Here is a 23454-nt window from a genome sequence, read left to right on the forward strand (position 1 = left end):
CGCCATGCGCGCATGCGCGCCTCCGCGCGGCGCGGAGGAGCGGGACAGGGGGCAGGCGCGCGAGGCGGCGCGGGCGGCGGAGCCGTCGAGATGTCGCGTTACGGCCGTTATGGAGGCGGTGAGACCTCCTGGGGACCACGGACGGCGGGAGGTTGCTCGCTGGGGAAGGCGAAACGGGTCTGAGAGAGACGCGATTACCGCGGGAAACTGGGCGGCCGGCGGGCGCCGGTGGGGAGGGACGGAATGAAAGAAGGCAGGCGACGCGGCCGCCGCCGCCATTTTGCGTCAGCGGCCGTGGGGGAGGGAGCGCGGCCGGGCGCGAGGCGTTCGCGGTGAAGGCGGGAAGGGGCTGCGCGGACAAGATGGCGGCGGCCGGGGAAGAGCGGGGCTGAACCCACTCCCGGCACCGCGCTGAGACCCGGTCCGCTCCCGCAGAGACCAAGGTGTACGTGGGAAACCTGGGTACGGGCGCCGGCAAAGGCGAGCTGGAGAGAGCCTTTAGCTACTACGGACCGCTGAGAACCGTATGGATCGCCAGGAACCCGCCGGGGTTCGCCTTCGTGGAGTTCGAAGACCCCCGGGATGCTGAAGATGCTGTCCGTGGACTTGACGGAAAGTACGTGTCTATTTCGCGTTTGCCGAGGCTACTGAGAGAGAATCGGGGTTTATTTCTCGGGTCACTGTGCTTTTGTAGTTCTATCATGGAGTGCAAGTTTTTACCCAGAGCCTTCGTGGGCTCGTTGCAGGGTGATCTGCGGCTCCAGGGTCAGAGTGGAAGTATCCACAGGGATGCCGCGCCGCTCCCGCTACGACCGTCCTCCTGCCCGGCGCCCCTTCGACCCCAACGACAGATGCTACGAGTGTGGTGAGAAAGGCCACTATGCTTATGACTGTCACCGCTATAGCCGGCGAAGGAGGAGCAGGTACGTGCGGGGCCGGGGTGGCCGCATTGTTTCGCCAGCTCGCTTTTATATAGTTCTTGTTAGCAAAGAACACAATGTTACAGCGGTTTTCTTTAAACTTAAACGCTAGAATAAATGTATAGGTGTATATTACAATTTGTTGCTATTTCTATCAAATGTTAATATCTTAATAATCAACCTGGTCAAAACCTTTCAGGTTTCTTCGTTTGAGTCAGTCGCCTTGATTCAGAATGTCACGAGCCTTAAGATTTCATGCTGAGGCGCCTTGCAAATCCGACACTTAAGATCCTCCTAGACCTTGAGGTGATCAGCATAAGAGGCCAGATCCCCTCGAGCCATCTACACGTAGCTTCACCTTATTCTTTAAGGGCAGAAAATTTGAGACGGTGACCGCCGTAACAGTAAATTTGGCTTTCAATTGGGGGGCCCCCCTCCGGTTTAGAAAGAGGAACACCAGATTGACCACATTCCCACCTAGAAAAATCTTCTTGCGTCCATCAAGCCTCACCCTGGCTCATTGGGCTGTCAGTTTGATCGTCGTTAGATTGAAGAGAACACCTACCTAGATGCAGCGCTCGCCTATAGATACTTCTAGATCGTCTAGATCTGCTAGACCTTGGGCCAAAGAGGGTCGACCTGCAAACTTGCAAGGTTTATTTTAAATACGCATTATAGTGTTTTCTATTCTAATGTAATTCTGCAATGTAATTCAGCTTTTAACATTTTTCTAGGCAGTAAAAATGCTCAAGACAAGTAGGCCCAAACATTTTTCCAACTGACAGATGCTAGTTCTTTAGTTGTCTGAAAAAAGTTTTGACTTCAGCAGGGCCTCACACGTGCTGGTTGCTGCAGCTGTCTGCTGATACCTGTTTTTTTCTAACCTAAACCCAGGTCTCGGTCTAGATCCCGCTCGAGGTCCCGAGGAAGAAGGTATTCCCGGTCACGCAGTCGCAGCCGTGGTAGGAGGTATGTTTGAGTTCGTCTTTTATTCCTGTTGCCTTCTTTTGCCAAGGAAATGCTACGCTTGACCAACTCTTGGAATTGCTTTCTTTGCAGATCCAGGTCAGCTTCCTATCGTAGGTCCAGGTCTATGTCTCCTCGTAGGTCTAGGTCCGTGTCTCCCCGCCGGTCCCGGTCAGGTTCCTTGAAGAGATCAAGGTAAATTAGTACTAATTTTTGTTCACACGTAGACATTCATTTATACAGTGCTGTAATTGTCATAATTTCTGCTTGAGTTGACTTCTTTTTAATTTATCTCAATTTTTAAATTTCAGGTCTAGATCAAGATCCAGATCTAGATCGAGATCTGTTACATGGGCTCGAAGCAGGTATGTAACTGTACACAGTTGGTAAAAGTTGCTTAAAAGTCTGTTTAAACTCTCTAACAACTGGAACTTTTTTTCCAGAAAAATGTGTTTTCCCTCCACTAACTTAGGGGTTTCTAGTTTTAAAAAGCAGTGCAGAAGATTTTTCTTCCTCTTTTTGTTCTTTTGCACGCCAATAACATCTTGGTCACCATAGTCATCGCAAATACTAATTTGATCAGGTTGCATTAAGAGCTACCAAATGTACAAATAATCTCAAAAGTTTCTTTTTCTTTGTGTAGCACACCCAAATGATTGTGGATTCTTCCCACTATTTTCCAGAGAAAGCAGGATGGCCTTCTAGTAGTGTGTTAATGCTTTATTGTCTGCAGCCAGGCAAGTCATGAAGGGCTTGCTGGTGTCTCCTGAGTGTTAGAGTTGCAATTCCAGCTCTGTTGAATATCAGTGTCAATCTGCAGGAGTTGATTTTAATATGAGATAAACACCGGTCAAAATTACTTTGTACCAATAAACCTGTCACAAGAGTAACAGCCAGATATTAAACGAACACACTATGCTATTTGTTACCTTAAACTTCACTTGACAGTAAGTGCAGCCTGTGCTTCATGGAGACTTGTCCTGGCAGCAGGGCTGTCTGGGTGTCCTCAACAAGAATAAGAGTAAATGGAGATTCTGCTCTGGATTTGGAATTGTTTATTGGCCCAGGCCATCCCAGTGCCTGCTGTGCTGGTTCTAATGGCTGTTCTCTGAAACAAGGAACATCCAGCCATGAAGAAACACAGGAAAATACAGGATAGCTTCAGCTAAAGGGAACAGGTGGAAAAGCCCAAGGCTGAAGGTGGCATTTTTTGAGGATGGACAGCAAGCAATGATGGGAGTTTTAAGGGAGAGATGAAGACCAGATGGCTTAATTAAGAGCAGAAACTCACACAAATAGTCCAGAAGCTGGTAAAGAGGGAAGAAGGTTGCCCAGGGCAGTAGAGAGTCTGTACCCAGTCTCTCTGACTGGGTACAGCTGTGACTAAACTATGTTGTACTGGTTGTTCCAACATGACTTAATCATGGCTTATCACTGTTGACTGTCAGTGATGAGCAGGAAACGGCTATAGTCAGCAGAATCTCAAAGAGGAAAACATCTTGATTTTACCACCATTGCTTTCTCTTTTTGGCACCAGGCTGGTTTTCTGCAGGGTAAAGGATACTTGTAGTGACATTTCTAGACTATTGTGTGACACTTTCCGTTTTAAGTAGAAATTAAGTGGCTGAGGCATAGGAAATTACAGATGTACAACTAGACAGAAGGGGCAAAAGAATTGTGCTTATGCAGTTGAAAGATTATTTCTTCACAGAAGAGTCCAAGGAATGCATTGCACCCAGAGACAGACTAGATGAGTGCATAGCATTTGCTGGTTTGACAGTATCACAACACACATCTGGCAATTGTTGTGAAAAACCTTGGATGTGGAATATAGAACACTGCCTTGGGGAACCTCAAAATTTCTGTGAAGCTTTCAGGCAGTATTAGTGTTCTTGTGTGCAGCAGTATCAAAGGTGGACATTTTCCCCATTTTTTTCATAAGGATTAAGTTCAAACATTAAAAAAAAAAACAACTTGAAGCAAGTGGATATAAAAGATGAACTTCACTGAGAAGATACTTGTGGGAATAAGCTCTCTGCAACTACAGTGGTAGGTATTGCTCAAGTCTAATAAAACATGCAAGTTTAGAGCATGGGTTTTTATTAGTTCTGTGAAAATAGTGGTCAGGATTTGGGTTGTTCCTGTGTTCCTGCCACCTGCATCAGTGAACACTGGTTATCAGCTAGGGACCAAAGTACAGAGCAACACGTGCAGCATCCATGTAAAAAGACTTCTTTGGAAACTTAACAGGCAAAACCCTGGAAAATTGCAGGATTCTGTGTATTCAGCATGATAGTTACTCATCCACTGAGTGTCAGTCCTGCTGTCCTGCATGCTCTCAGTTTCCCTGCTGAGCTGTCCTTTTTCTTATTGCAGGTCTAGGTCTCATGGCAGATCAAAGTCTGGCTCACCGGCTAAGAGGTGAGCATGCACACATAGAGTCTGCAGTAGCATCTCAAATTTAGGTTTGCATGATTAACAGAGCCTGGTCCTTTAGAAAAATATCCCCCTAACATGGGTCCCCAGCTAATCTCTTTGTGATATGACAGAAATCATAACAATTTCCTCTGCAACTCTTTGTAATGTGTTCCTTACCTGTCTCTTGGTTTTCATTAACTCTTTGCAGTTTCCAACATAGTACGAATTTTTTGTGTCTTTGTACTCAGTTCTGTTAAATTTTTCTGTCCATCAGATGAAGAGCTTGAGCTTTGTTAATGCTTTTCATAAAACACAAATCTGGAGATGTTGCTTTTCTCAAAGCCTCACCTTAGTACCACCCCTTTTTTTTCTGTTTGTCTGCTGAAGGAAGTTGTTTAAAATGCATCTCTGTGCTAAGTGAAGGGAGAATCCCTGTCAGAGTAAAAGTTGATCTGAAAACTACCATTTGAATGACCTTCTGGCTAGATCCCTATAATTTACTTTTTGATAGGTTGGGGGGTTTTTTAAACATAAAAGTTGCATTTGGCATTTAAACTGCATTGATGCTGTTCTGTTTTGACAGCCGGTCAAAGTCCCGGTCACCATCTCCAAAGAGAAGGTACGTTGGTCTCCCTACTAATAGCATAGACGCTGTAGAGCTGGCATTTTAGTATCTGCACTTAGCTCTGCTGAGGAGTTTGCTGCTTGTAGCAAAATACTGGAAAGGTATTTTGCTGAGATCTCTTTCATAACAATAATGTTGTGGTTGTGACTTTCTGTATGGTAATACATATATGTGGAGAAAAACCCTCAGGTTTATGTAGCAGTGTCTTGTCTTTACTCCCCTATTCCTTTTGGTTCACTAACAGTTTTATTGCACAGAGACTGAAGAGCTAAAAGCATAGAATAAATGTAGGAAATGATTTTTCAGTCTCATTAAAAACTGCATTGACATTGGGGAAGGTAGAGTGGAGTAATCTGGCACAGCAGTCAGGAATGGAAAATCAAGCCTGTTACATTCACTGTTGTTAGATTATTTTTTTATTTCCCAGAAAGTCAGTAAATAGTTTTCTCTCTGTTTCTGTTGCACAGAGTAATGTATAGAATATGTGTATCAGCAGCATTTTTTCCCTAAGTAGAATTCTTTAATAGTTCATTTTTACAACTTTGGTGTCAAACAATCACAAGGGCATAAGTAAGTCCTCATAAACGCTGAGTGATCACCAAATAGGTTTTGACAAGCTGCTGTATCAGAACAGCATAACAGAAGAAGTATCTTTCCCCTTTGGAGGCCACTATAAGTAATATCCTTTAGATGGCCTTACAGTGATCTCACTTAAAAAATAACAGTAAAGAAGAAAAGTGTTATCTCCAGATCATCAACCTGTTAACTTTTGTCAATAGTGATTGGTTATTTTATTTAAAAAGAGTGCTTAAAGGGAACCGGAGTCTGCGTATACTCCTGCTGCTTTTTCCTGTATTTTTGATTCCTAAGCAGCTACTGAAATGTTAATTGTGGATTCTTTTCCTTTCAGCCGTTCACCATCAGGAAGCCCTCAGCGAAGTGCAAGTCCTGAAAGAGTGGATTAAAGTTATGAAGTTAATCTATTAGGAAGAAAGCTATTTTGCTTACATTATTATAAGGGATTTTGTGGTGTCTTTGTAAATGTAAGAATGTAGATAGAAGAGTATATCAATTATAATTTGGCATGATCTGGGTCTTCTGAGTTAGTCACACCAATAGACTAGCACAGGTCTCTTTTTATTGTTTGAATTAACTTCCTGTGATATGAAAATGTGGGACTTTTTTATTGGCACATTGAAATAAAACGTGTATTTTTAATTAAAACTCCTCTAGTAACCCTGCTGCTTCTGTTAACGTTTGGGTAATTTTAGCTGTGTGCCATGTAACGTGGATGAAAAATGTCTAAAATGGGAATCACTAATCCCAGCTGGTGTCTTCTCAAGGTAGTCACTTTTCACATCTACTATTGAATGATCTTTGGTGGAAGGATCAGTTCCTGCTCTCCTTTAAGTGGAATTTAAAATCCATCTGTCTGCAGATGGATAAAAATTTGTGTATGCCGTTTTCATTCCTTGATACTTGGCGGGCATTTATTTTTCTGCCTGATCTGCTTATTCTGCAAAGCTCATTCTCTGATGTTTGACTGTTAGATACCGGATGCCCCAAAAATGTAAGGATAAACTTTCCTCCAAAACACATCTTTTAAGAAAATAACAAATGCAGAAACCTCTAAAGGTAATAGAAATCATTAATAACTTGACAATTGTTACTTTAACTTGTTGCATTTTTTAGTTCCTTAGGCTATTGATATAAAGAAGACTTTTTAAAATATCTCAAGGTGTGTTTTCCTTCTTTGAGGGAAGATCCTTAAAATGAAAGATGGTCAGCTGCCTTCAGGATTTCTAACCTGCTTCACAGAAACTGGTATGGTTGTAAAGCAGCCCATATCCTGGAGATGGCTTTGTTGAAAGGTGCCAGTTTCTTACAGCAAATACACAACCTGCAGGAGTCATTATTTGTGTATAGTGTGTCAAATTTTCTTCATTATGTATGAAGGAATTGCATGATAAAGCACTTCGACACTGATCACAGCAAGGGACTGGCAACAATGTTGGACTATGAACAAAAAACTGGTAGGCAGAGGGAAGAAAAGCATCTTTTCTTTTTGCTCGGATTGGCTATCCAACAGAAATAAAGGCCAGTTTCAGCAGCAAGTAAGCACTGAAATGGAAAGCCAGGCCTGTTTGGGCTTCCAATGAAATCTATCATGGCAGTTTGCTTCTATTGTGTAAACCACTGCAGAACAGCTTAAATACCACTGCAGAAGAGCTTAAATAAAGTTACGAGATGAACTTCGTTACACCTGGGGTAACTCATGTTTTTCAAGAAACATTTCCTTTTAATAATGACTGCATGGTGCTTTTCCAGTGGATGAGCCAACAGTCCAGATCCTGAAGGTGCTGTTCTGCTGCAGCATCCTCTGGCCTTTATGCCTGGTCCTCGCTGTGCCTGGATCCTCCCTGGGGCTCACCATGGCCATTGGTGTTCCAGGTGGATTCTGGCCATACTCACCAAATCCCACTGTTCCCACAGTGGGAGAGCAGAGCTGACACAAATGTTACCCTGCAGTGATTTAGCCCAAATGCCTGAAGCCTGTGATGCGTGTTTGGAGTATTTTACTGGTTGTGCATTGTGAACCTGGTGAGAGGTATGTACACCACTGCTCTGGAATTTCATCACCTTTTCTTTTCTGTACTCTCACGACAAACCTGCTCCACAATAAACCTGCAGACTGACATGACAATTCTACTGGTACCTGTCTTTCAGTACCCAGAGACACTGGAAGACTGAGCAGAGGAGCCCAGGGTTTCTCTAGGGGGGCTGAGGTTCCTCTAAACCCAGAAGTGAGAACCTGACCAAGGAGCAGGGCTGTGCTAGTACAGATAGCCACTCCAAAGGACAGCCAGCACTTGTAAGGTATAGAGGGGGAGCAGTCACAAAGGTGGCTTCTGTGCAGCTGGCAGTCTGGTAGGATTTCACCACAAATTCCATAGTGTTTGTGAGCAGTTGGAAAAGATCCCCTGACACAGAGGTGTGTTGTGTGACTGGTGCTGCTGTGCCTCTGGGCAGGCTGTGCACACCCCACACAGGCTGGCTGGAGGTGGGGGGCAAGGGGAAGTGTATCTGAGGTCTCCAGAACGGTGGGCAAACCCCACTCTCAGAGAACATGGGGTTCACCCTGGTTTCCAACCTGGTGTTTCCTGTTGGTGGGCTTTGTTTTCCAAGGGATACCAGCCCTCAAAGATAATATGATCACTACTGTGCACAGCAGAATAGTAGGGCACTTCTTTTAGTGTCAGGGTGGCAGAACTGACTGTGACAGGGCTGCCACATTTGCAAGCCAAATGGCCAGGCACTTCCACTGGGGTCAAGGGCATTCCTGCATCTCTGCAGCTGAGGAAGCATGGTGAAGTGCTGCAGGCCCTGGGTGCAGCAGCATGGCAGGAAAAGGTGGGACATTATGCCTGATACAAGCACTGTACCTGTTTCCCTGAAGAGTGGGCTATCAGCTCCCTAATAGGATGGTGCTGTCATCCCCTGGCTTGTGCCAATTTTTCTGAACCCTCAGAAACATGGAGGTTTTCATTAGATTTTGAAGATTTCATGTGGAAACGCAGTGTTAGGATGATGGCTTTTCCCTTGCAGTTGTATATTCAGGACTAAACGGGTCTGCCCACTTCAGCAATCAAAGTAGAGCATAGGAGTTTAACCAGAGCATCCAGAGCAGCCAGTTGGGATAAACCCAGCACACCATCCTCCTCAAAGCTATCCTGCATGAGCACTGCACACCACTTAGAGAGAGCACTTAGATGTTGTAACAAACAATCACAACTGCATCAGCCTTCTCACATGCTCCACATGTATATTACCAGATAATCCCTGCCGTAGTTGGAGCTGCAATATGCCATGCCTCTGGCATTTTTACTCCAAAATAAAACCCAGTGCCCAGGGTGAGAAGCTGGACAGAGTGTGAGAGCTTTGCACAGACCAGACAGCAACAGAGGCGGTGACAGGAGTTAAAGCCAGCAGAAACCACAGGTGAAAACGACAGTGGAAAAAGGCTCCCAAATCAGATGCATCACCTGGGGTAGTTGTAAAGCTCTGTTTGGCATCTGACAGGATTTCTGGCTCAGCTGCTGGAGGCACTTACCCCTCTCAGTGGTGGGAGTCAGCAGCCCTTCTCCTCAAGCAGTGTTGAACACGAGCCATGTGGTATGGTTGTATTCCTCACCCGGATGCAGCAGGACATTGGGGAAGTGAGGCTGGGGAGAAGCAGCAGCATATCAGTGACTGTGAGCACATTCCGTGGGACCAGAAAGCACGGCTGCCTCCTTTTTGTCTTCCCAAGGCATATTCCCACAGCTCCTCCCCCAGCGATTTCCAGCAGCAGTGTGTAACCACCCACCACTTGCCAGCGGGCTGAGTGGGTGAGTCCTACCGCTGGTTGAATTCAGGCCATGAGGAATGATTCAGATGTAAGATGTGGCAAGGCCCCACATGGCAAGGGGTCATCTGCTCTATACGCCACACCTTTGGGAAGCTGGGCTGCACAGGGCCAGTCCCTGCTGTGCTGACTGACCGCTGTCTAAAGCCACCACTGTGCCTGCCTCACTTCTGGTGTCTGCAGTGTCCCCTTGACAAGCAGACTCTGTTTCTACATTTAGTGTCCCGTTGACATGGAGGGTAGTGGGGGTATGTCCCCTGCCACAGGACTCAAGTAAGCTGTGGGGGGGAATGGACAGCTCACCTTGTTAACAGCATCGGGCCAGTTCTGGGTTTCTAGGCAGAAAGCCGAATGCTTGGGGTACACGGCAGCACCTTTGCCCTTCAGGGAGCCATCCAGGTTGTTCCCGGTGTAAAACTGAATGCCAGGCTGGGTGGTGTGAACCTCCATGGTCCTGCCAGTGGGTGGGTGGAAAACCCTGTGGAGATGCCAGTGGAGGATGACACGGACTGGCTGAATGGGCACTCCCTGCTCCAGGGGTGGGGACTCCTGCTGAGATCCCAGCCTACCTGGCCACGAGGCGTCGATCCTGCCCCTGATGCAGGCAGAAGTTGTGGTCGAAGCCATCCAGGTGAAACTTTTGCAAGTGCTTGCCCAGCTCCACCGGCTGCCGGAGATCAAATCCAGTGCCCTGCACAGCAGCCACCTCCCCTAAGCAAGGAGAACAGCAGGCTCAGCCACTCACCCACTTGCCAGCAAACCTTACCTTGTCCCCTTCATAGCCGGCAGCTCCTGGGGATGCCTCTGTTCTTAGCAGGGGTAAAGCACAGACAAGCAGCAAGAAAATGCACAGAAGTTTGTATATGTACAAAATCAGTATTTTCTACCTAGTCCTTGTTAAGATTGCTGTGGGCATACAATGTCCTGTGATAAAGCAGCACAAACAACCCCAGGACATACTAAACACAGTGCAAAACAGTCACCCCAACCCAAAGGTGAGGGGTTTTGCACGGAGGGCAGAATTAACACCTTGAAAAAAAAAAGGAAACAGTTCAAATTCAAGCACTTACATAAAATACAGCAAGCATTGCACACAAGGCGTCTGTCTTTAACAATTGCACAAATCTTATCTTCATCCCAGGACTAAGGCTACCCACATAAGAAGGAACTGCAAAAGGCATGGGTAGCAAGCTGACCACAACTGAGATGTGAAACAGCTCCATGGTGAAAGCAGCAGGGAGAAGCAAGGCACTGGGTTGTGTATGGCCTTAAGCTCTTCCCCTATTTGTGCACAAGCATGACATACCAAGCTGAGCAGAAGCCACCTGGACCAGAGAACCCACTTTTCCAGGTGCCACAGGGAGCTTGTGTCCTGGATGGACTCAAATAACAGCCTCACATCCCATGTGCCTCTGGCCCCATTTCCTGCTGCTCCTGCCTGCTCTCTGGGGCTGGTGATGAACCTGGTTACCAGCACCTTGCTCTGCCCACCCTGCTCAGGTGCAGTGGGACTGCACCCAAAGGTGAGGGCCCTGCTATGCCTGGGTGTCCCCCTTGCCAGGCAGTGCTGCTGCCCGCACCCACCAACAATGCTCAGAAAGATCACTTCCACCTGGCGTTGCAGGTGCTGCACCACCTACCAGTAGGGATCTTGGTGTCGTCCACAGGCAGATAGGAATCTGCTTCAATGGCGATCTCGTGGTCATAGACATGCCTGGAGCCCTGCAGGAGGATGGGAAATGCTAGGATTCCTGTTGCAGCCACTGTTCAAGCAGCCCTAAGCACAGCTGTGAAGTGACAGTCCACAGTGGTGCCCCAGGTGTACCTGATCAGGTAGTGCCTGGAGCACCTCCTGGCCCTCATTCCACCTTGACACAGGAGAAAGGTACTGGCACAGGCAAAAACCTTCATGGGCCCTAGGAGCTGTAAATCCCTCAGGGATGAGACCATCAGTCTGTTCTTGTACCTCACTGAGCACTACCACCCTGCAGACTGACTAGCCAAAACATGCTGGGTACTGAGCACACAGCAGCAGGGAGAAGGGGAAGGAAGAAAGCAAGGGGAAATGCAATCCATCCTCGTGTCTCAACTACACTTCTGCGGGGGTATGCTCCTCTTCCTCTTCTGCAGCCTCAGGAATGCTGGCAAGGAACCTGCTGGGCTGGAAGGGGAGCAGGCTCAAAGCGGGAGCCTTCAGGCCACTATCTAATCTGAGCGGCAATTTTGTGCTCAAAGGTCTCCTGTTCCTCTGGAACATTCCTGAGTTGCACACTGCAGATGTTGGCTATTACTGCACTCTGGGAGCACCAGCAGAGGGTACACCAACAACTGCACAGTCATTCTCAGGGCAGCAGCCCTGGGCACAGCTCCTTGCTCAGAGGGGCTGGGTTGTCTCTCACAAACACTTTTAACGGCCTTTGTCTCACATCCAAATGTGACTGCACTGTATTATCATATTGCTCTGCCCAGCAACATTTTATTTCTCAGATCCTTTTCTTCCAAGTGCGGTCATAAACTGTGAGATTAAAACATAGATGCAATTCACTGTCCGTGTGGTTGACAAAACCCTGTATGGGTGTGTGGGAGCCCTCTGCATCCTGCTGCAGCAACCTTGCTAGTCTGCAATCCTGGCAATCTCACATCCCCTTTCCATGATGTTTCTTCTGCCCATTTTGACCAGGATACTTTGGTGCTGCTGCCACTCTAGGCCCCAATCTCAACCGCACCACTCTCTCAGAAATGCCAACAGAATACAGTTTAGAAATGCCAGGCCACGACTAGGGAATGCCAGCTCTGCACCTCCTCCATTATCTTCCCAAGGGACCAGGAGAGAGTGAAACTCTCCCGTTACACACAAAAGGAGAACCAACACGCTCAACTGGATGTCTCTGTTCAAGAAGCACTGAGATAATGTGTCCTCAGCTGAGGTCCGCATGATTCAGTCCTGTTCCTGCATGCAGCCCATGATGCACAGAGACAACCTTCATTGCTGTGTCCCCAAAACGTTGGTCCCAATGATCATCCCATGGGTCCCCAGGCTTTCTTACCCTGCACAGTGTGTCTCCATGGGGCCCATCTCCTCACACTTACCTGCCCTGCCAGATTGAAGTACGCATGGTTTGTCAGGCTGATGGGGGTTGTCTTGCTGGTCTGTGCCTGGTAGTTGATGGCCAGCTCCCTGCCACTAAGGGTGTATGTCACCCAGACTTTCAGGTCACCAGGGTAGCCTTCCTCGCTGTCGGGGCTGAGCCGAAAGAAGCGGACACCATTCGGGAGCACCTGGGGGCTCCAGAGAACCTGCAAGGAGCACAGTGTTAGTGGAACAGGAATGGCAACATGGTGCCCTTCCTTCCTGCCCCAGGATGGGCTAAAAACAGGGACAGAAGGCATGCAAGGGATGTTGCACCAAAACAAAGGCTTTTTCAATTACCTTTCTAAAGAAAATGCAAGCACCAGCCTGCTCTGGACCAACAACAGGGAACAAGTTTTCCACTGAGCAGCCAAACAAATGAGGCAATTTGGCAACGAGGCAAGTCTGACGGGGGTCTGTTCCAGCCTGTGTTATGCCATGCTGTCCTGGGGTACAATGCAAAAATGTGTATTCTATCACCATCTGTTAAAATGTGGGAGGGGTGGTGATCCTTATCTCTGTGGGAGATATCCTCTGCTGATGTGCCATCTGATAAGATGGGGGGATGATCATCGTTATCTATTCACAACCCATCCTTCCTCCAGAAGATATATTCTGTTAATGGGCCATTAAGTCCTATTGTGTGACTGATAAGATTACATCACCCCATTGGGAGATGCCCCAACCAGGGGCAGGAGCCAAGCCTTTCCTACCTAGATAAAAAACTGGGGTTTGGGACCCGAGGGCAGACCTTTCTACTGGATCCCAGAGGAAAGTTGGACCTTTTTCCACATCATCGCTGGATCTTCGGAGGAAAACTGCGCCTTCTACAGGAGCACTGCTTCAACAGAACCACATCTGTCATCCAGGAGGACTGCAGCCACCATTTATAGGGACTGCTACCAACACACTGACTGACAGGGTGTCAGGTTGTATTTCTGACTGTGTTGGTGGTTGTTTCTTTTATATTATTGCATGTATTTTATTTTTTTTCTCTTTTCTCCTATTAAATTGTATTACTGACTTGGAGTCTCGCACTGGTTTTACTTTCAAACCAACACATTAATTGGCGCCCAACGTGGGGCACGAAGGGTGCTGAGGAAAGTCAGTATTACAATTTTGTTTTCACCATGATTCTCAACATGCTTACATGGGTTTTATATCTTGCTCTCTATATTTTTCCACACATGGGGAACTATCTGCCAGCTGTAATGCTCCTGTGTAGACCAGGATATGGTATAAAAATTGCTTTACTGGCCTATTATGTCTACTGCATGATAACCTCTGAGGCAATGAACATAATCCGGAATATATACTCGACTTTGTTTGCTTGTCCTAGTCTAGGTTGCTACATCCAGGGTTTTAACAATCACACCCAGCCCTTGGGGGGAGGGGTAAAGGATGATTTTTTCCAATCTTTCCGGCCTGATACAGTAGTTTTTGGAAATGTTGAGTTCCCGCTGGATGCTAAGGACAGCACAATATTGTTGTTAGTTCTGCTTTGTCTCCTCTGCACAGCCTTTACAGCCTACAACATGCTTAGAAACAGAACACTACATGGCGTATTGATGCGTATTCTTGAGGAAGAGGAAAAAAGAAACAAATCAACTTCGTCCACGACTGCACAGAATGTCACAAAGAGGAGAAGATCCAAACAAAAAGCAACAGTGTCCGTGTCTATGCAGACTGCCACAAAGGAGGAAAAAGCCAAAAGCAAAGCAACAGTGTCCGTGTCTACGCAGACTGCCACAGAGGAGGAAAAAGCCAAAAGCAAAGCAACGGTGTCCGTGTCTATGCAGTCTGCCACAGAGGAGAAAAAAGACAGAAGCACCATCAGCATCTCCACACAAACCATCACTGAGCCAGAACAGCCTAGACCAGTAGCAGTTGCGCCCGTTCAGAAGAAGAAATCAAAGAGCAAATCAGTTCGCATAGTGACTGACGAGGACGTGGCAGGACCTTCGCACCCAGCAGAAGTGACAGAGCCAGAGATCATCACTCGCTCTCTATCCCTGGGTGAGCTGCGTGACCTGCGGAGGGAATTCACCTGCCAGACAAATGAGTCCATCTTGACCTGGCTGCTCCGCATCTGGGACGCTGCAGCCAATGACACCATTCTGGATGGATGTGAGGCCAGGCAACTGGGATCTCTGTCCCGGGATGTGGTCATTGACCAGGGGATTGGGAGAACCCAAGAAACCCCCAGCCTCTGGCGGCGACTGCTGACAAGTGTGAAGGACAGATACCTTTGTAAAGAAGATCTTCAGGTGCACCAAGGAAAATGGAGCACAATAGAACAAGGTATCCGATGCCTGAGGGAATTGGCCGTGCTGGAGATCATTTTCTCAGAAGATGAGAGATTTCCTAAGAGCCCAGACTGTGTCCGGTGCACGTCACAGATGTGGTTGAGATTTGCACGACTTGGACCAGAGATGTATTCCCGTTACCTGGCAACGCTGCAGTGGAGGGAAGGTGAGGACATGGTAGGCGTCTTGGCCAATAAACTAAGAATTTATGAGGACACTGTCACAGCCCCATTTCGTACCCATGTCTCATCCGTGGAAACACGGCTGGTGGAGCAAGTCCGAAGCCTGATTGAAGAGGGCCATCAGAAACTAAAAAAAGAACTTAAGGAAAACAACTACCAGATCTCTCCTGAACCAACAAGAGTTTCTGCCATTAGGAGCCGGCGTTCCTCAGGCAGGGAGAGAGGACACACTCCACGAGGTAACCTCTGGTTTTTCCTTCAGGAGCATGGAGAAGACATGAGGAAGTGGGATGGAAAACCCACCTCCTCCTTAGCAGCCCGGGTACGTGAGCTGAAAAGAGGGACACCTACCCCAAGAAGCTCATCTAGAGTCAATGCTGCTCCAGTCTCTCGTGTACAGAACTCCAGACAGTATCAGAATGATGATATGACTGATCCTCTTGAAGGAACCTCAAGAACCTATTTACAGGGAGAGAGCAACGTGTACCAGGATCAGGAATAGAGGAGCCCTGCCTCTAGCCAGGTAGAGGAGAGGGATAATCGGATCTATTGGACTGTGTGGATCCGATGGCCTGGCACATCCGACCCACAAAAACATAAGGCTTTGGTTGACACTGGCGCCCAGTGTACTCTGATGCCATCAAAGTATGTAGGAGAAGAATCCATCTCTATTTCTGGGGTAACAGGAGGATCCCAGCAGCTGACTGTAGTGGAGGCCGAAGTGAGTTTAACTGGGAACAGGTGGCAGAAACACCCCATCGTGACTGGCCCAGAGGCCCCATGCATCCTTGGCATAGACTATCTTAGAAATGGATACTTCAAAGACCCAAAAGGATATCGCTGGGCTTTCGGGATAGCTGCTGTAGAGACAGACGGCATTAGAAAACTGAGCACCTTGCCTGGTCTTGCAGATGACCCCTCTGCTGTGGGACTACTGAGAGTTGAAGAGCAACAGGTACCAATCGCCAGAACAACAGTACACCGCCGGCAATACTGTACTGACAGAGACTCAGTGATTCCCATCCATGAAATGATCCGTAAACTGGAGAGCCAAGGGGTGGTCAGCAAAACCCACTCACCCTTCAACAGCCCCATCTGGCCTGTGCGTAAATCTGAAGGAGAATGGAGATTGACCGTAGACTATCGTGCATTGAATGAGGTGACTCCACCGCTGAGCGCTGCTGTGCCAGACATGCTGGAACTGCAGTACGAGCTGGAGTCCAAGGCAGCAAAGTGGTATGCCACTATCGATATCGCCAATGCATTTTTCTCCATTCCTCTGGCAGCAGAATGCAGGCCTCAGTTTGCTTTCACCTGGAGGGGTGTGCAGTACACCTGGAATCGTCTGCCCCAGGGGTGGAAGCACAGTCCCACCATCTGTCATGGGCTGATCCAGGCTGCACTGGAGAAGGGTGAGGCCCCCGAACATCTACAGTATATCGATGACATCATTGTATGGGGCAGCACAGCAGGGGAAGTCTTCGAGAAAGGAGAGAAGATTATCCAGATTCTGCTGAAAGCTGGTTTTGCCATTAAGCGAAGTAAAGTTAAGGGACCAGCTCAGGAAATTCAGTTTCTAGGAGTCAAGTGGCAAGATGGACGTCGTCAGATCCCAACAGAGGTAATTAATAAGATCACTGCTATGTCTCCACCTACCAACAAGAAGGAAACACAAGCTTTCCTAGGTGCCATAGGCTTTTGGAGAATGCACATTCCTGAGTACAGTCAGATTGTGAGCCCTCTCTACCTGGTTACCCGCAAGAAGAACGATTTCCACTGGGGCCCTGAGCAGCAGCAAGCCTTCGCCCAGATCAAGCAAGAGATTGCTCATGCAGTAGCCCTTGGCCCAGTCAGGACGGGACCAGATGTGAAGAACGTGCTCTACTCTGCAGCCGGGAACCATGGTTTGTCTTGGAGCCTGTGGCAGAAGGTGCCTGGTGAGACTCGGGGTCGACCACTGGGATTCTGGAGCAGAAGCTACAAAGGATCTGAAGCCAACTACACTCCCACAGAGAAGGAGATCTTGGCCGCCTATGAAGGAGTTCAAGCTGCCTCAGAGGTGATTGGCACAGAAACACAACTCCTCCTGGCACCCCGACTACCAGTGCTGGGCTGGATGTTCAAGGGAAAGGTGCCTTCCACACATCACGCCACTGACACCACATGGAGCAAGTGGATTGCCCTCATCACTCAGCGCGCCCGTATTGGGAATCCAAATCGCCCTGGGATTCTGGAAATAATTACAAACTGGCCTGAAGGTGAGACTTTTGGATTGTCTTCTGAAGAAGAAGAGGAGCAAGTGGCACGTGCTGAGGAAGCCCCACCATATAATGAGCTACCGGAGGCTGAAAGACGATATGCCCTCTTCACTGATGGTTCCTGCCGAATTGTAGGCACTAACCGGAAATGGAAAGCTGCAGTATGGAGCCCCACACGACAAGCTGCACAAGCTACCGAGGGACAAGGTGGATCGAGTCAGGTAGCAGAGCTAAAAGCTATCCAGTTGGCTTTGGATATTGCTGAACGAGAGAAGTGGCCAAGGCTCTATCTCTACACTGACTCATGGATGGTAGCTAATGCTCTGTGGGGTTGGCTGGATCGCTGGAAAAAGGCCAACTGGCAACGCAGAGGGAAAGCCATATGGGCAGCTGAGATTTGGCAGGACATTGCTGCCCGAATAGAGAAACTGACCATAAAGGTTCGACACGTGGATGCACATGTACCCAAAAGCCGGGCTAATGAAGAACATCACAACAACAAGCAGGTGGACCGAGCTGCCAAAATGAAAGTATCACAGGTGGATCTAGACTGGCAGCACAAGGGAGAATCATTCCTAGCTCGTTGGGCCCATGATGCCTCTGGTCATCAGGGGAGAGATGCGACGTACCGATGGGCCCGTGACCGAGGGGTGGACCTTACCATGGACAGTATCTCACAGGTCATCCACGACTGCGAGACCTGTGCCGCAATCAAACAGGCCAAGCGGGTAAAGCCTCTGTGGTATGGTGGACGATGGTCAAAGTACAGGTATGGGGAAGCCTGGCAAATTGACTACATCACCCTTCCCCAAACCCGCCAGGGCAAACGCTACGTACTGACCATGGTGGAAGCAACCACAGGATGGTTAGAGACCTACCCTGTGCCTCATGCCACTGCCCGGAACACCATCTTGGGCCTAGAAAAACAAGTCCTTTGGAGGCATGGTACCCCTGAGAGAATTGAATCAGACAACGGAACCCATTTCAAGAACGGCCTTATCAACACGTGGGCCAAAGAACATGGCATTGAATGGATATATCATATTCCTTACCATGCGCCAGCTGCCGGGAAAGTTGAACGGTGTAATGGACTCCTTAAGACTACTTTGAAAGCACTTGGTGGTGGAACCTTCAGAAATTGGGAAATGAACTTGGCCAAAGCCACCTGGATGGTTAACACCCGAGGGTCCATCAATCGAGCCGGTCCTGCCCACTCTGAACCCCTGCACACAGTGGATGGGGACAAGGTCCCAGTGGTACACATGAAAGGCATTTTAGGAAAGACTGTTTGGATTAATCCCACCACAGGCAAAGGCAAACCAATCCGTGGGATTGTTTTTGCTCAAGGACCTGGTTACACTTGGTGGGTAATGAAGAAAGATGGGGAAACCCGTTGTGTACCGCAAAGAGACCTAATTTTTAGTGAGAACTGTATGTAAGGTTTCATTTTGTATTATATATCTGTAAGAGGGTATTGGTTTGGGTGTGATGTAGATGGTAATAGAATAAGGGGTGGATTATGTCCTGGGGTACAATGCAAAAATGTGTATTCTATCACCATCTGTTAAAATGTGGGAGGGGTGGTGATCCTTATCTCTGTGGGAGATATCCTCTGCTGATGTGCCATCTGATAAGATGGGGGGATGATCATCGTTATCTATTCACAACCCATCCTTCCTCCAGAAGATATATTCTGTTAATGGGCCATTAAGTCCTATTGTGTGACTGATAAGATTACATCACCCCATTGGGAGATGCCCCAACCAGGGGCAGGAGCCAAGCCTTTCCTACCTAGATAAAAAACTGGGGTTTGGGACCCGAGGGCAGACCTTTCTACTGGATCCCAGAGGAAAGTTGGACCTTTTTCCACATCATCGCTGGATCTTCGGAGGAAAACTGCGCCTTCTACAGGAGCACTGCTTCAACAGAACCACATCTGTCATCCAGGAGGACTGCAGCCACCATTTATAGGGACTGCTACCAACACACTGACTGACAGGGTGTCAGGTTGTATTTCTGACTGTGTTGGTGGTTGTTTCTTTTATATTATTGCATGTATTTTATTTTTTTTCTCTTTTCTCCTATTAAATTGTATTACTGACTTGGAGTCTCGCACTGGTTTTACTTTCAAACCAACACACATGCCTGAGAGTCCACGTTTGATTTTTGCCCTGCAACTGGATTTATCTCCCTTTCCATGGATCTCCTCATGAGCAACATCACTTCAACAAGCTGCCCTCCTTCCCTCTGCTCACTAGACACTGGTGTCTAGAACAGTGTAAGAACACACTAGGAGCTCCTGCCGAGGGGCTGGGGTTGGGTTAAATGGTACCAGATGTGCTGTCAGACACATCCAGAGAGCTGGGACCTCTCCAGTTCTTGTCTCTGCCAGAGGACTAGCACCAGTGCTCAGCTTGGAGCCAAGCATGCTGGCAAGGGAAGCAAGCTAGTACACTGCACATAGCTGCTTAGACAGGCTGTTTGGCCCTGGCCATCGGCCTCATGCTGAGAGGATGGATGTGCAAGAAGAGGCTCTCTGGAGCTTCATATTTCCCTAAGGAATAGTTACTGTCTAATCAAAGCGGAAAATTAAGGAATAAGAGTCAGATAATGCTGTTGAGTTGATCCCTCTTGTGTCCTACACAGAGATCACCAACATGGGGCATGGTCAAAAGCCAGCATTTTCACCAAACACAGAACCTGAGGGCACCAAATATACCTAGCTGCAGAGTAGGCCCTCCTGCACAGCATGCAGTCTGACTGCAGCTCCCACAGTTGTAAGGATACTGTGGTTTTTTTTAATACGAGTTTTTATTTAAGTTATTTTTAAAAGCTATTTTAATAGCTTTTTTAAAAAAAGCTATTAAAGTCCAGGAAGCATACAGGTATCATTGTGGGTTTTTTTAAAGATAAGAGAGTTATTTTCTGAAGTCCTCCAGCAGTGTGGTCACATACTGCTGCCCTGTGCGTGCAAATGCCAGCTGCTCTCATCAGACCACACACTGACCACAGTATTGATATCTGCAAGATTAGGAAAAGCTCAGAAGATGACCAAGATAATTACAGCGCAATGGCAGTGTGTGTTTTTTGTTAGGGATGACCAGTTAGGGCACAGCATCACTGAACAGTAATTGTTTCCTGGCTGGAGGCAGTCTTGGGCAGGTGTCCAAGTGGGCCCTATGGGCCAGAAGACACAAAGCTCTGGCTAGGAGATGTGCCTGCCTTGTCCCCAGCAAGCTGGTGAGACTTCAGCAAGCAAGGTGAAGAAGCGGAAGGAGAGACTACATCCCCTGTCTGCAGAAGACAGCCTGGAAGTGCTGCCACAAAGAAATGCATGTTTTCAGCTCCAGATCACAGGTGTCAGGGTGTATAAAAAACTTTAAACCAACCAAATAGTCTTCTTTGGGGGTACAACAGCCTAGTCAGCCCTAGTACTCCCTATTTTCTAAGGCTGTTGAGGACCATTTCATCCCAACCTGATGCCAGTTCACACTGTGACTTTTTTTCCCTGGCACCCTGGCTTTTGTCCCATCAGCCTGGATTCCTTTCACAAAAAAAAACCATTAACTCCACAAAAGCAGCTGCACCAGCACATTCATGTGTTCTTTGGGGAAAACAGAGGATCAGCTACTTACTAATTAAAAATGCACTTGATCCAACAAAGCCCAAGGCTTCAGGACAACAGAGACTTCTGAGCCTGCTCTGCAATCAAGCAGGGTTATCAGTAAGGCTTTCAAGAGAAGAGATCCTCCACTGCTCTTGCCACCTGTACCACAAATATCTGACTTGAGCAGCAGCTCTTGGGAGGAGAAAGAAAAGGTTGAGTGCCCTGGGGCCAGGGAAAGGTTGCTTCATCTCAGGAGGTCATAGGGGAGGGCTGGGAAGGAGAGACAGTGATCCTGGATCCTGGGGCATTTTGCAGGCCCGAACTAATCCCCCCCTGCTGTGAGTCAGAGTGAGAGCCTGGGGGATGCTGTCACAGGATGAAAGCAGCACAGAAAGGGGCAATGCAATGACTAAACCTGCAGCACCACCCCGCTCTCCCCTTACTTGGGAGTGCTATAACAGGCAAGCAACAATGCTAAGTTTCTGCAAACTCAGGTCCTTCTGACTCTGGGAAGAGCTATGGGCAGGTAACAGCCATGAAACTGCAGGTGGAAATGAGGATGCATGGACAGACCATTATTCCTCAGGAAACTTTCTTTGGGCACTGGCACAACTCCATGACACACCCCAGGATGGTGCAGCTGGTGCCTGGGGAGCCACCATTGCTCCAGACGCTGGGTCCTCACTGCCGTGTCCCAACCCAGGCTCTGCAGAAGCAGCACCTTGCCCAGAACAACCCTATCAGAACTGGGTTCATGAGGCTCAGAACTGCAGCCATTCAGAGGAAGCACAGCAACCCTCTGCTTGGCATCCAAGAATGACATAAGTCAGCCCTGCAAACTCAGGTAAAGATAAGCCAACCCAGCAGCTCACAGGATCTGTCTCACTTCCCCCTGTTTCAACATTTACAGCATTTTCTGAGCTGATTCAACTCAGTAAGCACCAGAAAATGCTACAGGGTTCAGGGGTGTAGACATCACACGCTTTTGCCACAACACTACAGGCTGTATGCTGGCAGGACACTGAGATTTTCACCTTGTCAAATCCCTTGGCTCCTCCATGCAGGCTGTTGGGCCCATTGTTGAGGAACAGCTGATACTGCTTCCCATCCAGGTTGAACCTCCCGTTCGCAATCCTGTTGGCAACACGGCCCACGACAGCACCAAAGAATGGATGCTTCCTCATGTAACCTGGCCGGAGAAACAGCACATGGTTAAACAGAACCATTGGAACAGGAGGGGTGGTCTCCAGGAGTGCTTATGGATTCAGAGGTGCCTCTCTGCTTCGCTCCAGGACTAAATAGGTGACTGCCGTCCCAGCCCCAGCGTTTCACAGGACACACAACTCGTTAGTCATGTGCATCTTTGATTAACACAGCCTGATGGGATCTTGTATTCTTCGAAGATTCAAAGAAAATATCTCTGTCATGGCTAGTTAAGGAATGACTCAGAGCTGCCCCAACAGAGTGGCACACTGCCACCAGTGTCCCTGTTCCACATCCATCACAGAGCCCAGGAAAGGCAGCAGGAACTCTATCTCTTCAGCCCATGATTTGGAGGGGGAGGGGGCCTTACAAGCAGGTCACAATAAACCAGTGGCAATAAACCAGTAAATGCTGGTTAAATTGCCTGATTGTGGGTTTTAATTTTTTTTCCCCCAAGAAACATATTAAGACCCACCTTCTAAAGTGTCAAATCCTAGGACAACATCTGAAAACTGCCCATCCCTGTCTTTTGTCTCCAGAGTGCTGATGATGCATCCAAAAGACAGGATCTCCACTCTCACGCTGTCCGACTGTAAGACGAACTTCTCCACCTCTCCGCCTCCCTCCTCCAGGGGCATCCGCCCGAACGCCTCTCTCCGCACCGTTGTCATCGCTCCCTAAAACCCGGCCACCGGCACCTCCGGCAGGAGCCGCAACTCTGCCCGGGAAAGTCTCTCAGGACGAGGAAGCAATGGCGGCGGGATTGGAGTGTCCTCAGCTCCAAAGGGCAGCCGGAACAACCTTAGGCCGCTTCCCGCTCGGGGCGGAGCCGCGCCGTGCCCGGAGGAGCGGAGCTCCAAGCGCCCCGGGGCTGTCACCGAGGGGCAGCAGGCCCCGAGAGCTGCCGGGGGCAGCGGGAAGGATGCCGAGGGGAGGGAGCATCGCTGCAGGGGCCGAAGTATCGCCGCCAGCAGCTCCTGTCGCCCACTTCCATCACACCGATAGGACTTTCAAGGCCCGTGCAAAGCGTGGCACGACAAAATGCTGTTTTGTCCCCTTGTTCCCTCCATTAGCCCCTCCACAAGAGGCACAAGATAGTGCCTGCTGATGGTGCTCACGGCATTTGCTGGCAGGGGTGCTGTTATTATCAAAGCTGTGGCTCTGAGCCAGACTCAATTAAAAAGCATTATCTTTTGAAATACCGACTTCTGCCACTCTTTGCGGGTATTTTCAGTCTGCAGGGAAAACCCCGGCAACATTTAAGTAATGTATGTGCACATTTTTGACCTCTCTTGGCAAGGCTCAAGTGCAAGGCACAAGAGCACCTCACTACAATTTGATATGGTTGTATTCCTATGAGGGCCCATTTTTAAAATTTTTTCAAAGAAACAATAAAAACCTCAATGAGTCAACCAGAGATTGGTAAATATTAAT

The 23454-nt window shown here is 48.3% G+C and overlaps 2 protein-coding genes across 3 annotated transcripts; one reads left to right on the top strand and one right to left on the bottom strand.

Annotated features, from left to right (window-relative positions):
* Positions 1-6153, top strand: LOC106862265 (uncharacterized). Its single transcript, XM_014891186.2, has 9 exons — positions 1-118; positions 436-616; positions 747-923; positions 1815-1889; positions 1980-2081; positions 2198-2251; positions 4263-4307; positions 4888-4923; positions 5840-6153. The coding sequence occupies exons 1-9, from the start codon at positions 13-15 to the stop codon at positions 5892-5894; spliced, it is 831 nt and encodes a 276-aa protein (XP_014746672.2). The 5' UTR covers positions 1-12; the 3' UTR covers positions 5895-6153.
* Positions 2816-23175, bottom strand: GALM (galactose mutarotase). 2 transcript variants are annotated; one of them, XM_088160888.1, is made up of 8 exons: positions 22496-23175; positions 21852-22006; positions 12425-12631; positions 10975-11056; positions 9904-10045; positions 9638-9812; positions 9041-9152; positions 2816-2994 (listed from the first exon to the last, which is right to left on the bottom strand). In XM_088160888.1, the coding sequence occupies exons 1-7, from the start codon at positions 22689-22691 to the stop codon at positions 9075-9077; spliced, it is 1035 nt and encodes a 344-aa protein (XP_088017014.1). In that variant the 5' UTR covers positions 22692-23175; the 3' UTR covers positions 2816-2994; positions 9041-9074. The 2 variants fall into 2 exon arrangements, with proteins under 2 accessions (XP_088017014.1, XP_014746670.1); XM_014891184.2 differs by lacking the exon at positions 2816-2994 and adding an exon at positions 5328-5877.
* Between the last annotated feature and the right edge of the window lie 279 nt (positions 23176-23454).

The sequence above is a fragment of the Sturnus vulgaris genome, chromosome 3 (assembly GCF_052056855.1).
Source record: "Sturnus vulgaris isolate bStuVul1 chromosome 3, bStuVul1.hap1, whole genome shotgun sequence".
Classification (NCBI taxonomy): Eukaryota; Metazoa; Chordata; class Aves; order Passeriformes; family Sturnidae; genus Sturnus; species Sturnus vulgaris.